Source organism: Bos taurus, chromosome 26 (assembly GCF_002263795.3).
Source record: "Bos taurus isolate L1 Dominette 01449 registration number 42190680 breed Hereford chromosome 26, ARS-UCD2.0, whole genome shotgun sequence".
In the NCBI taxonomy this organism is placed as follows: domain Eukaryota; kingdom Metazoa; phylum Chordata; class Mammalia; order Artiodactyla; family Bovidae; genus Bos; species Bos taurus.
The window spans coordinates 34,899,966-34,914,832 of NC_037353.1; the positions used below are offsets into that span (position 1 = coordinate 34,899,966).

General features: G+C 45.0%; 1 protein-coding gene across 18 annotated transcripts in view; it reads right to left on the reverse strand.

Annotated features, from left to right (window-relative positions):
* Positions 1–737: 737 nt before the first annotated feature.
* The window catches only part of ABLIM1 (actin binding LIM protein 1), a 329,208-nt gene continuing 315,078 nt past the window's right edge, over positions 738–14,867 (reverse strand). For 10 of the 18 annotated variants that reach the window (XM_059882062.1, XM_059882061.1, XM_059882057.1 and 7 more), the window contains 4 exons: positions 14,042–14,133; positions 12,711–12,822; positions 10,924–10,988; positions 9,895–9,996 (listed from right to left, as the gene is read on the reverse strand). In XM_059882062.1, the coding sequence (XP_059738045.1) occupies positions 9,910–9,996; positions 10,924–10,988; positions 12,711–12,822; positions 14,042–14,133 (356 nt within the window). In that variant the 3' untranslated portion in view covers positions 9,895–9,909. Of the gene's footprint in view, positions 5,881–7,416; positions 7,498–8,428; positions 8,504–9,332; positions 9,341–9,894; positions 9,997–10,923; positions 10,989–12,710; positions 12,823–14,041; positions 14,134–14,867 lie in introns of those variants that run through there. The other 8 variants (XM_059882069.1, XM_059882066.1, XM_059882065.1 and 5 more) reach the window with 1 other exon arrangement.

Here is a 14,867-nt window from a genome sequence, read left to right on the forward strand (position 1 = left end):
TAATGCAGTGGCGGTCAAAGATGTTTTGAACAATGTTTCCTTCCCACTGCACTCTAACTTCTTAGCAACGTGGTCAATTCCTGGAGGAACGGAAGCGCTTGTCCTCCAACCTCAAATCCCCAGCCTTTCTTCAGTGATGAGACCACCGCTGCTCTGTGTCTCAAGCAAAACTAAACAACAACTAGACCAGCACAGAGCAGCAGCTCTATTACCTTCTTTTTTTTTCTTTAGTTGACATGGTCAATATGGTCTGGGTTATTGGGCAAACATTCCTGTAATATACCACTGCTACTTCATGCATTTTCCCCTCTAACCTGCCTGCCTAGATGATAAAATTGCACTCCCAGGACTTTGATTCTGATTTTGTTTTGGTTTTGAGAAGTTGGAATGGCACTTTAAAAAAAAATTTCTAGGTCAAAGGATATTAATTTTTGTTTATTTATGGCTGCACAACTTTGTCGCTGCACTAGCTTTCTCTAGTTGCAGCAAGCAGGGGCTGCTTTCCAGCTGTGGTGTGAGGGATTCCCACTGCGGTGGCTTCTCTTGTTGCAGAGCATGGGCTTAGTTGTCTTGGCGTGTCAGATCTTCCCAGACCAGGGACTGAACCCATGTCCCCTGCACTGGCACATGGATTCCTAACCACTGGGTCACCAGGGAAGTCCTCTGGCACTTTCTCAAATGGGACAGACTTTTAAAGGGAGCAAGGGAACCAGAAAGGAAACACGGCGTGGAGGCAGTTACGAATAAAGCACACACTTTATTCACTGAGTTTTGAGGATAACAGTGAGGCCAGACAGCGGCGGGGGAGGCAGGTGCTGATTTCAACAGGAGCGCGGAGCAGGTCAGCATCACAAGCATAGCAGCTCGGGCCCAGGGCCACCCCCGCCTCTGCGCACTGGTGCGCGGCACTCAGGACACCGACAGACACCCACACACTTTCACGGGGGACACGATACATCTTTTAAACAGCAGTTCTTCCAAATATTTGCTTTCATATTTCTGGAAGGGGAGGGGAGGCAAGAAGAACAGTATGCCTTCCAACACTTGAAAAAAAACTCCATTAAACCCAACTTCAAAATGAAAGAACTGCAAAAGCTTCAATGCAGGATTGTCGGCAACTCACAGAAACCACACGTTTATTACTGGACAGGTCTGTACAGAACATCCCAAACGAACACCAACCCCTTGGACACTCCTCTTCCGTAAGAATAAAGAAACATACACGAATACGATCACTAAGTAGCTTCCTGCCTTTCTGAATGTTAGTGGATGCGGGCTTCTCCTCTACCTTTCCCAAACGGGCTCGGAAAGCGACTCAGGGCTTGGGAGAGACTCTTTGGGGAAGAATTTTATTTAATGAGAGCAATTGCCACTCCATTACACTAAGCATCAGAAAAGACTGGCTTTAATTTTGCCGTGTACAAGCAGATTGTTTAGAGAGCTTTCCAGCTTAAACCGACCACTTCCCCCTTTTGAGTCTGTCGTAAATGAAACTTGTCCCAAATGAAAAACACAAAGATTCACATGCAAAGTGTGTCAGTCACCATCTCCCCACTGCTTCTTGGCAGCAAACAGAAAGTGATTTTTTTTTTTTAATACCAAAGTTTCTCTTTCTTTCATTAAAACATAATTGGGAGGGGTATCCGGGAGGGAGGAGACATGGTTGTACCTATGGCTAGTTCTTGTTGATGTATGACAGAAAACCACAAAATTCTGAAAAGCAATTATCCTTTAAAAAAAAAAAAAGCATAATTGGGTAGTGCCCTTAATGCACGTCAGCACTATAAGGTGTCATTACAAATCTCAAGCCTGAAATAATCTGTTTTTGGTTTTTTTTTATAGAACGTACTTCAAAAGGGAGTACTAATGAGTGAGTTTTAGGGCATCCTGACAAACACTTGTTTTATCAAAGGGAAATAATCTTAGTAAGTCAGATAAAATCAAGTCTGGCCTAGGAAGTACAGATTAAACAGTGACTGGAAATACAGACAAGATGATTTGTAAAAACTGAGCTTCCTGCAGAGGACACAGAAGGGTTGATGGCACAAAGTTCATCTTCCTTCCACTGTCTTTCCCGGCGGTCAGAGAGAAGGCTCTGGGAGCCTACAGACAGGAGGGTCCCCTGCCCCTCAACATGCAGGAGAACGCTAACACCAAGTTTGCCTTAAAGAGTTTTTAGAAAGACCTATCTAGTCAAAAGTGAATTTGAATTTTTAAACTTGCAAAAGCATATATATTTTATATAATCATCTGAGAAGCAGTTCTTTAGAAAAAGGTGTTTGCTTTAAAGTGTAAAGAAATTAGGTGAAAGTTTAAGAAACATTTCCAGCGAGACTTTTCCTAGTGGAGCTGATTGACATCACAGATGGAGGGGATGGAAGTTGAAAAAGGCATAGTTCTAGCCTCACCCTGGAAGAGGAAACTCAGCTTGGACACAACAGAACTGGAAGAAGAGGGGAGACTGAGGACTCGACAGGGAGAAGCTATTTTTTTTCTTTGCACCTTATTACCCACTGACGCTAGCTTTTCTGTTCAAGGTTTCTGAGAACAGGCAGTTTCTCTTTCGTGATTAAAGAAGTCACATTAAGAACATTTAGGAACGAACCCAAACCAAGAGATAGACACCCAGCAAGATGAACAAGTTTCCAAATGCTCTTTGTGTCTCGACATAAATCACACCCAAAGACTAAATGGTATCCTGGCTTTTCTGGAAGAAACTCTAAAGGAAGCGCTGACTTTCATGTAACTATAGAGGCCTCTTCATGCAATCAGCCTATGCTTCAAGAATCACTAGTCAGTCCAATGCTCAAAAATGTAGCCCTTTCTGTACGTACTAGGGAAGCTTGCCATGCATATACTTCCTTTTCCTAGAGTAAACAATTCTTATTAATTTGACAGTGTTAAGAACTGGAATTTTTTATGCAGGGCGGGATTCAGGCAGAGAACACTGATTTCCTGTGCAGTGACCTGGACGTTCTGAGGACAAGCATGCTGAGCTCAGTTCAACGAAACAGATAGGGTGTTGTAGCCCACTGATTTGATTTGATTCGGCAGTTGGGAGAACCCGGTTGTGCCGTGACCCATCACTCTGCCTGGAGCTTTCTGCTGGGGAGCGGGGCTGGGAGCCCCCACTTCAGAGAGCAGCATTTCTCTGCTTACAGACAGGAAGCCATTGGCATTTCTGGCAAGGCAGTTTTTTGCATGGTATAGTTTAAATTAGCTAATACATTTGATATGGAAAGAAGCGTTCCCCTTACCCAAGGAGGATGCTGAACTGAATTCAAAAGTAAGAAGAAAAGTAAAGTTTCATTAGTGGGGGCAAATTTAGGGCTCAGTTCTTTAACTATCATTGGGGTTTTTCTTCCACTGACATTTGATCTGCAAGTATGTGGGTTTTAACTCATTCGCCAGTGAAAAACACTGAGGGCCCTTCTTATCTCCACCATGAAAATCTCTCTCCTCCAGCTGAGCCCTGGGATCCATTCGGCCATCTGTGTCTTTGGTCAAGGCAGGGAAACACTGGGCCTACACTGTGGTCTCCCCCCTCACACTTTGCCAAAGTGAAGCGAGGATCAGGACACACAGGTGCTGAGGGCTGCCCATGCAGGAGAGGTTAGATAGAAGACAGGCCAGTGGATGTACTGAATGAAGCAAAAGGCAACAAACCAAACAGATGAAGGAACAGAACTGAAGGAGCCGTGGTCTGCCTTCAGTCCAAGGAGGAGCTGGTTTCCTCACATCAACCTCATCAGAACCATTTGCTAAATACATTAGTAGGTCCAGCACACATTCACACACACACACACACAGTCCTTAAACATTCAGTGTCTAGCAAAGGTCAGGAAGAGCACAGAATGCAATAATTAAGCAACTGTCATGTTCATTAAGACACCCAGTCTCTAGAGTGTGTCACAAGTTAGGTCTTCAGCACAAGGTCAGAAAGAATATTCTTGCTTTTTGCCACTGGTATCAGCTACTAACTCATTCTAATATTTGGCGCCAGCAGGAAGAACTTCTGAGCTTTTATAATTAGTGGCATATACAGGTTCTCTCCTTTGGCTTTAAAATAGAGTTTACAAATTCTGAAACAGAGCCCCCAAAGCATGAGAATTTATGTGACACCCTCCTATGCTTTCTCCTTTGGCTTTAAATAAGAGTTTAAATTCTTAAGCAGCTCTCCAAAGCACGCAAATAAATGTGACAACCTCCTACGTGTATCTGACATCACCTTCAAGTCTCAGCCAGAGGCTTTCAGGAACCATGGTGGCGTCTTACATGCAAGTTTGGGTGTAATCCTTGGCTCCAATGTGAATCTTGTGTTGCTGAGTTTGAGGACTCTCGTGGGATGTTCTGCTGTTGTCTCCTCCCAGCCTGATCCAAAGCCTCGGTCTTCAGTCTGATGCTGACTTGAGCTACATCTGTCATGGAATATGTTGGCTTCTAACCACCAGCATCTTTCCATGAGGGACCTGATGACCAGGATGCAGTTAGCCTCACTCTTGACCTTTGAGTCACATGCACCTGTGCAAATGTCCCCAGAAACTGCAGCTGAGTAGGACAAACCTTCAAGCAGGAGTGAAATTTAAAAGCACATGCAGACTCCCCAAACTGTCATGGGTGAGTGAAAACACGAACACACACATACACACACACACACGTATCAGGAAGTCAACAGAGCTAGGCAAGAAAGCTGAAAAGACCAAATTAAATCAGTTGGGGGCCATCGCCCTTGAGTTTCAGAGCTTTCAAAGAGAAAAACATGCCTTTCCTTAGCCTACTACTGAAAAGACCTTAAAGAACTCAAAATCATCGAGGGCTTCGTGTGATATATAGGATGCTGGATAGAAAGAAGAGGAAGCTGGGCTGGGAAACTTGCATTGGGAAGACACAGAATTTTTTTTTTTTGGTCAAGAGGGCTATGGCCTTTGGACCAAACTCATCTAACAGTATCCAACTGGGCCAATCAGGAGACAATCTTTCCCTTTCTTTCCTTTGTGAGAGTAGAGGGCTGGGGGCTGAGACAGCTCTTGTCCTTGGTGGGGAGGAACATATTTCCTGAAGTAGAAAAGGGTTAAAGGAGAATTTTCATCCATTCCTTTTTCCTCTTAATTTTTTTTTTTTTTTTTTAGCAACAGCTAAGTAACTTGCCAAGTTGGGTCCTAGCAAACAGTAGGGAACGAGGAGCTTTTTAAAAATGCCTTTGGTGGCTACTGAAACAGAGCTCCTGGGGAGCCCGACCCTGCTGTCCATCCCACTGAGGCCCGAGCAGCACTGCAGGAGGCCAGTGAGGAAAGAGGCAAAGGCTGCTGCCACGTGGACTGTCCCCGGGCTCTTGCTTCTCAGCCAAGGCGCTACAAGATAAATATATTCATACTTTGGAATTATTACAACTGCTTGCCCATGCGGCATCTTAAGGGCACTTGCTGGCTCTTATTCATACAGACGCACTACTGTTGGATAACAGTTGAAAGGAAATGAAAGAAGTAGCTCCTGTTGTGGACACAAGGTGATGGAAAAAGGTCACAGGTGAACGCTAATGTCGAGTGTGGAAACACAGACATTTCTACCCCACTGCTTCTGGGCGAGTGTGGCCGTGGGCTGGCCCCATATTTGGCTCATGGGTGTTTTAATCAGATTTTTCCCTTTTGGCTGTTGCTGAGGGACTATAGTTTGCAAATGCTCCAATCAAGTTTGGGCCTTAATTCAACATCCTATGTGTCCCCGCCGTGGTCAGTCCTTCTCCTAATGGCTGTCTACGTGTGGGACTCAGAAGAGTTTTGCTTTTTTCTTCATGTCGTTGCGTCTCCAAAGAGGTAACTTGTCAAACTCCTGGATGGACATTCCAAAGATTTCCCGAAACACTTCTGGGGCTAAGTGGCGCTGTGATGGGAGAAAAGAACAGTGGTCAGTCCTGCTGGCCACCTGGGTGGCCTCGAGAGTTGTTCTTCAGTTAACAAGTAATTGTTTTGAAGAGCAAGGCAGAGTGCCGGAAGAGGAGTTTATCCTGAGGCTTCCTAGCGGGCACTGGACCCAGCAGTTCCTTACCTGGATGGGTCAGGTGAGGTACCCCTCCTACCAAACAGAAGAGCTAGCGGAGTACTACTGATGATTATCATAACACTGAAAGCTGATGGGGCACAGAAAGCTAATTCATTGTGCCGGAGGCGACTCTGTTTCAGGTCAGTGGAATGCTGAGTAGATGTGGAGAAAATGGACCAGAGGAGTAAGAAAGGCAGAGAGAGACAGCCAGGGTGGTCTTTTGGGAGCCCTGGGGCTTTTTCCTGACTCAGCAACAGGAGTTCATGTGGATGCTTGGTCAACTGATAATGAAGATGTGTGTCTTCTGTCACGTCTGACTCTTTGTGACACCATGGGATTGTAACCCGCCAGACGCTTCTGTCCATGGGGTTTTCCAGGCAAGAATACTGGAGTGGGTAGCCATTTCCTTCTCCAGGGGAATCTTCCCGACCCAGGGATCAAACCCATGGCCCCTGCTGCATCTCCTGCATTGCAGGCGGATTCTTTACCGCTGAGCCACCAGGGAAGCCCTGGTTTATGGACTTCAATTTCTTGTGCCGTCTAGAAAAGTTCTCTTGGGATAGTGGATCCAGCCTTTCTCCTCTGTGCTAGCCTGAGCTCACATACAAAGGTACAGCCTTTTGTCAGGGAAAATTAACGATACTTTATGAGACTGGAAGCCAGAGTTTTTCTTAATTAAAACCATTCAGATGGAAAAGTACAAAGATCAGTCTCCCATATCTAAGGAGGGCGGCTTAGGTATGTGTACCCTGCTTAGCCTTCATCCAGGAATGTGGAAACAGTCAAGATAGACACTTGTCTAGTACACATCTCTATATCAAATGCTCCCTCCCTAATCTCAGCAGACTCAACTCAGGCTCAGGGAAAGATAAGGATTTGGGGGTATCTGAAATGTGGTGGAGACTCCATTCTACATCACCCACTAAATTCTGGCAACATTACATTTCTAAGGAAAGAGAACATGAAAGTCGCTCAGTCGTGTCTGACTCTTTGCAACCCCATGGACTATATACAGTCCATGGAATTCTCCAGGCCAGAATACTGGAGTGGGTAGCCTTTTCCTTCTCCAGGGGATCTTCCCAACCCAAGAATCAAACCCAGGTCTCCCACACTGAAGGTGGATTCTTTACAGCTGAGCCACCAGGGAAGCCCACATTTCTAAGCAAAATGACTAAAATCATACTGCATTTCTTGGGCTGTTTTTCTGTATTTTACCATTTTTATGCTGATCTCCTAAATACAAATCTGGGTTTTCATCCAAAGTTAGTTTTACCTAGGTTGATCCTTTCTCATTTTTGCCTTAACTGGAACAATTCTTAGGGGAGAGTCACAGGAAATGCACAGGAATATACAGTTGGAACAAGTTTTCTTTTTTACCTCCAGCCTGGTTCTGTCCACATCTCTTAGGATTTTGTTGCGCCCCCTGTTGGTCACCATCAGCATTTCATACGGAAATATCTGCAAAGAAAAACAACCTCTTCTAGAACACAGCTGTACCTTTTATTAACAAGCAAAAGCTACCTAAAACCTAGGACTCCCAAGACAGAGCTTCTGAGACACTATGATTAGAGCATTGGAGTGATGGGTGTTCCTCGCTCGAGCTTCCAGTGGACAGGGGCAGGTTCTTACACATTCCCAATCCCCACCTGTTTCTCTGTGGCATTGGGCCTCTGGAGGGCATGGTTGAGTGAAAGGACCCCACTTTCTATATACTGGATATGAAGGTAAAGATTAGAAGAGAACTGAAATGACAGGTACACGTTTGTATATGGCAGGACACCTGTGCTGGGCTCAACAATCTTGTTCCATGACCAGCTCATGAAACCAGGGAGCCATGCAGCCCCAGCAGCAGTGATTTAGTGGGTGACATACTGAAATAACTCCCAGTTATGGTCACCAGGGGGCACACCCCTTGGACACCTCTAGAGTCACAGAATGTTCTAGAGCTGGGGCGACCAATGATCCCAGTTTGCTGGGGATTGCGGAGGATCCCAGGATGCAAGACTTTCGGTGCTATAACCAGGAGAGTCCTGGGCAAGTTGGGACATGTTGGTCATCTTATCTGGGGTGGGCTGCAGCTGCTCCACGTAGTACTGGGCAGGCTTTGCTGTGCTCGTGGCAGGGGCTGAGTGAGTACCAAGGTCACAGGAGGGAAGTGCTGGCACGTCACTGTGAACATAGCACCAAACTCAGGGAGGGTTTAACCCTGCTGGCTTGGTGAGACAAAACCAAAGGGATAGAAGGATGCTTTATGATACAGCTTGACTAATGGACAAGGCTGGAGCCAAGCGGGTCTCAGTACTGAAAAAGATAGAAAATCAAGTCTTTCGAGGGTTTCGTCCCAGTTTCATCTCCAGGTGAGAGGAAAGAGAAGAAGAGCCACGCTTGCCTTTGGTTCCAACATGTTGGGCATGGAGACGCCCCGGTCCATCCTCATTCCAGGCATGTGGCCATCTGGGAGGGTCTGCAACAGAGAAGCAGGTTTCAGGAGGAGCCCCTGGCAGTGGGGGAGCTGGGGCAGAGCTCGGCGGGCTCCCAGACCTCCTTGTCTGGATCTCAAATCCTCACTGCCATTTTACAGCTGTGTCATCTTAATTACCATGGAGTTTTCAAAATGAGCTCCTTGCTGAACAAAAACAAGGATACTGGGAATACTGCCCTCTTATAATCCAGTAGATGAAAGATCCTGGCTTAATAACTATTCACTAATCCCTGAATGTAGGCTGCATGCATGAAAGTACATGGTACATCAAAGAATCGCCAAGTCTATGACTTTTTTTTAAATTTAAATTTTAGTTTTCTTTGCACTTTTCCCCTTTTCTCACTCTCCATCATCATTTTAGGTTTAGGTTCTAAGAGAAAAAGGAAAGCTACACACAGCAGCTCTTTCCTATTGGCCAAGACAGGGGTTTCATTTGTGACCACAAAGAGGAGGAGAAGGCCTCAAGGAGTGAGTGGTTATGATTAAAAGAAAATACAGCTGTACATGTGTGAACCCTTGATGCTGGGCCACTTCCACCCTGGAGAAGACTCTCCAAGGCAGAGTGAGAGAGTCCTCAACATCTGGCCTGGTTCATGCCCTGTCCGCAAAGCCTGCAGGACTGGCTTGATCTGGGTACCAGGCATGCCTGCTGCTCATGGCTCTTCACATCTGTGGACTAATGAGATGGATCAACCAAAAATCAGGGTCTTCTCAAAAGAAACTCTTCTCTGGAGTAGCAGAAGAGCACGTCTGGATTGGAAAAAGACTGTTTTGCCCATGTAGTCAACTTGAGAAAGACAGGGGTCCATACCTGGTAGTCTGGAAAGGAAAGACAAAGAAAATCTCAGAAGGGGCAGAACCACAGAAAAATACGGAAACATAAACAGAGATTACATCCGATTGCAATTCTCCAAACATGCCCCCGTGAGCCATGCTCTCCCCCAGCTCTGGGTCTCTGCCCATACTGCCCGGTTGCTCCCTAAAGCCAAGAAATGCCTGTCCCAGTTTTAGCTATCAATTTAAATACCCTTTCTCGTGAAAGTTGATACCCTGAAGATGTGGCTCCCTTTTCTTTGCATGTCCAGTCATAGCATCTATCTCAGAGTTTCTCTATCTCTCTCTGTCTCTGCAACATGCATTCTGAAGACAGACCCACGGCTTGCTTATCACTTTACTTCCAGTGCTCAGCACATAGTAGGGCCAGTGAATTCCTTCCTACAAGGAAGGAATGTGTGTAGCTTTCCTTTTTCCCTTAGAAAAAGGTGTCGTCTCATGTCTGTAGAGATACTGACATGTTGGCTCTCGGACAGACGGGGTCTGACTGCAGGATGTCACAGAGTCCAGCCCGTGCGCCTGCGGCAGCACGGCCCCACCCCACCGGGGCGCGGTCAGCGGCACCGCGCTGGGGCCTCACCTCGCGCTCCCCCGCTGACGTCCCCGTAGCTGTTGTACTGAGCGAAGTCTGTAGAAACGGGCTGAAAGGAGGGGAAACACGCCATGAGAAAACCCGCTTCACAGTCCTCATTTTGGGGTCAGGTGGAAGGGAAGAATGGATTTAAAAATCCTGAGAATTCCTTCCAAGTTGAGTTGCTGGACTGCCATTACTTCCCCTACATATTTCTTCTATGAAATCCTTGGGCTCTGTTGTATATGTTCAATGCTACTGCTCACACCCTCGGTAAGCAAGTATCTCTTGCTGATAAATAAAAACACATTTCTCCGCATCAGAGCTACACAATTACACTTGTTCTATGCTTTGTGGGGAGCGAGGTTGAGACAAACTTTCCTGTATCATTTTACAGCAGAGATAGGGGCTCCAGTATATAATTACTTTTTACTTGATTGTAGAAATTTGCCACACAATCCAGTTTTCCCACAAGCTTCTATAGGCTATTTTTTAAATTTTTAATATATTTTCCTGAAACCAAGGCTTCCAAAATATTATCATTCTAACATGCAATCAATATAAAAACTATTGGTGAGATTTACTTGTAAGAAGGTTTCTGTACTTCTAATGTTTTGTCCTTACAGCATATCTTAATTCAGATGTTAAATTGTCATGGGATATACTTATCTCATAAAACACAAAGTTAAAAACATAGATTCACATTCATAAGTTGTTCCAAACATACTTAAAATTGGCCAATAACTTAATAAACCATCAAAAAGAATAATTTGTATAGGCAATTGTTTTATCTAAAGTCAATTTCCCTTTCTCTCAAAAGAAATATTTTATTTTGCCTGTAACTCAAAGTGATTTACCAGGAGACCAGAGAGATTACAATTTTCATTATATTCCAACGCTGAGATCATATTGTCAGATATATTCAGACAGTACGTCAACATTTCAACCAGGACTGAAGAGGGAAGAAACTCAGAAACGAGTCATTGAGAAATCTTACCCGGTGAAGCCCATTTCTTCCATAGCCAGGGAGAGATGCGGTTTTGGATGATAGAACATGTGAAGCTGAATAAGAGAAAGATTTAAAAAAGCAATTGTTAGGAACCGAAACTGTAATTCTTTCATGAAATTGCCAGTGTGTCTTCTACTCTGCAGAAGATTTAGACAAGGAAAAAAAAAAACAAAACAAAACCCTCATCTCTTCTGTCTCCTGCATCAGCAGGTGGGTTCTTTAACCCTACCACCACCTGAGAAGCCTCATATTGGGCTCAAATGTTGACAAAACACCACCAGATTTGGGTGATACAGGGAATGGGCGGGCAGTGACATTATCAAGGAGGGGTTGGGAAGAAAGACATGCTTGGCATGCTTTATCTCTGACTCCTCAACACAATCCTAATAGTGCTGATATTATTTCCATTTTACAGGAGAAGAAATAGGGACCAAGAGAAGTTAAGTACTTGCCCGAGGTTGCTCAGCTTGTAAAGATCTGAGCAATGATTTGAACCCAGGGCTACTGGGATGTATAGACCCAAGCCCTGGCTGGTATGGCAGTGATAACTGATCTGGAGGCCAACATGTAAGTTACCAGGGTCTACTGGCCAGCCACTGCTAGACTCCTGGAAGGCCTGTGAAAAAAGGTGTCCCACCGATCAGCAGCATGGATGCCTCATGCTGCTGGGTTTTGGAGGGAGCGGACCTGGGCTTGAATTCTGGCTCTGTGACTTAACACCACTGCATCTTTGGGCCTGGTATTCCATCTTTTAAGGTCTTCACTGCTTGACCCATGTAGATGCAGTGCTATTTACTCTTAGAGCACAGATCTGCAGAATTGGAAGGATTTACTCTAAAGATTAGAAAGCTACCTAATCTAAGATCAATACCAGTCAGCATCTATGAGAGGTAGGAGGGCATTCCAGCTAAGAGTGTGGGCTCTGGGGTTATAACACTTGGACTCCTAATCTTAGTTTTGTAGTTATCAGCAATGTGACACTGAGTAAGTAACTAAAACTTCCTGAATTTGTTTCCTGATCTACAAATTGGGGATGATAATATCATGTGCTTCTTGGTATGTTGTGACAATTACATGAAGTAATGTTTAGCAGAAGTATTTGCATAGGAAAATACTAAACACATGTTTAAAGGAACCCTCAGGAGAGAAAATTATGCACTAGTTTAGAACATGAGAGAAGAAATTTTACAGCTTGAAAGAGATTTGGCTTATGATAAGTGTAAGCAGGGGAAAATTACTGATAGACTATTTCAGCCCAGCAGATGAGTAATCTCTTTCAAAAGTATCAAAAAATCACTGTTAGCCCTCAGCTCTTACACTGAATATATTAGAAAATATAGAAAATATTTAGAAAATAGTGTTCATGCTCTCTACAGTTAGAAAGCACTCTGTGCTCAGACTTCTCTGGGACTCCAGTGGTTGAGACTCTGCACTCCCAAGGCAGGAGACATGGGTTTGATCCCTGGTCAGGGAATTAAAATCCTGCATGTTGCAGACTGTGGACAAAAACATTGAAAAAAAAAAAAAGAATTCTGTTCTCTGTAAGAACTTCCTTTTGGCCACTTTCCTCTGAGATGGATTCAGATGTATGTTCTAGAAGGTAGACTCAGCACAAGGAACCTGACCCCTCCTGGTTCGTGACACCCTCCAAGTGTTCCTCCCCAAAGGACTGTCATGCTTCCTTTGCTGGAGCAGCCCTGGAACAGTCAAGATAGGTTCCCCACAGGCAGGTGGCCGGCTCCCAGCTCAGGGAAGGCAGTGGGTCTGCTGCTCACCTGAGTTGATGGGGGAATCATAGCGACTGGCGGCCAGGGAGGCCCTCTCCCGGCTCTCCCTCTCCTTCTCCATCTCTTCTTTCAGGATCAACTGGCCAAGGCCCGAGTTGAGCTATTCATGGAGAAAAAAAAATGAAAGTGGAGCCTGCAGTCACTTTCAGGGAGATGCAGTTTCTTTTTAGTGGATCCTGCAAGAAGGTCCTGACTCTAAAGAGGCCTGAAGCATATTGTCCCCAAGCCTGGGGGTTCCCCCAAAAGTCAGCCAGGTTTTGGACCTTGAACCCCACTTGGCCTCTTCAATGTCAAAGCTTGGTTGTCCTCAGCCAGGCTCCACATCAGAAGAGTGTTCTCCTTTCTCTGCCCCCTCCCCTTACCCCCAAAGTGCCAGCAGGGAAACTCAAGAGGCAGTGTGCGAGGGTGTACCTATTTTTGACATGGGAAGGGAAGCTTAGGGATAGCAGCCTTTAAAAAGAAATTATACTGATTTGTTTAAAAAATAGGGGAAAAATAATGCATGCTCATTGTACAGAGTCTAGAAAAATCTGGAAGGAAAAAAGAACAGGCCATAATCCACCAGGGATAACCACTATTGCCATTTTGACCTACCCCATGCAATCTTTTTCTATGCACATAACATACAAAACGGGGATCACATAATACATGCAACTTTGTATCCCCATAAACTAGTATATGTGCTTTCCCCAGATGATTAAGTATCTTTGGAAAATAATCTTTGTTAGTAGGAGTTTACAATTTCTCAGCTCCCTCAACCCCCGGCTACAATTGACTACCCTTCCTTTGGTCTTCTGGGATGCTGCAGGCCTATGCTAGAGACAGAGGCTATCATGAGGGTGCTTTGGTGAGAGTCTACTTTATCTCTCTCTCCTGGCCCAGATACACACACAAGGTCCTATGAGTCCAAAGAAAGACTTGGAGAAATGCTCTGTTCCAAGGGAATTCCTTCAGCACAGCCTGCGTGAGGGAAGGAAGGTTTTGTACCGCCTTGAAGTACACTTGGGCTGTGCCTGGCCTTTTAGCATCCTTTCAACACAGGTACCATACCCACACGCCCCACACAGAGTCTCGCTCTCCTTGAAGAAGCCCTAATATTTATTCCATGCCCATTTGACCTCCAACCTCCTCATGCTCTCTTCCAGAACCCACTAAATGTTCTGCCTTAAAGTCACTACGTGCCCATCTCGTCTCTCCTACCTGACAGCAAGAGATCTGGGACTACCTCTTGCTCATCTTGGTGGCTCGCCCACAGTCGTCATTCCATAACAAGGATCCACAGAACCCAAGGCTTCAGCAAAGTCGTTTACGGGACAAACCTTCATTAATTGCTCCTCTTGAAGCTGCCGGCGTCTCAGAAGCTCTTCATCCTCTTCCTCTCGGCCACTAGATCTGCGTCTCGTGTCAGCTCCTAGTTCCACAGCAAACACAACTTCTCACGTTAGCCCCAGGGAAGGGGGGTTGGGTCTCAAGGGATTAGAGCAACTGTGCTCAACTCGTCAGGTGAGCAAAGTCAGCAGTGGTCGTCAGCATTCGTGAACAACACAAGAGAAAAAAAAAAAAAAAAAAGCCTGCCACCAATTCAGCATCCCTGCCTGGCTGCTTGAGACAGGGAGCCCTATTTGACAAGCCAGTGCATTGTGTGATTCAGTAAGGTGCAAATTTTGGCCTGGAACAAATCTGATCTGCTCACTTAGAACCTGGATTGCGATTATGATTGGGTCTATGTCATCCCATGGGCCACTGGCCAGAGTGTCCATAATAGGTGGGAGGGACATGGATAGTTATTATTTTGATGTCCCTGGGGTCAGTGTTCAAACACAGAGGAATCCAAATTCATCTAGCTATCATCAAATAGGTAAGATAGTCACTTTCTTGTGAGGAGTTTGAAAATCTTATAGTTTTCCCTTTTTCTGAATATTTAGATTTGTCACCACACTATCACCCTGCCCTCTACTTTCAATAAATTTATTAAAAAGCATGCTTTATTTTTTCTTTTAAGGGATGGGTCTCTAATGTTTCCTTGTCTTCCGTCTCTTAGAAAATGGTCCAAAAAAGTTTTATAAGAATGGATCCATAAAAAGGGTTACTGCAGCTATGAAGTTACTTATTTCAGTATAATATAGCAGATAATGTACAAATTTT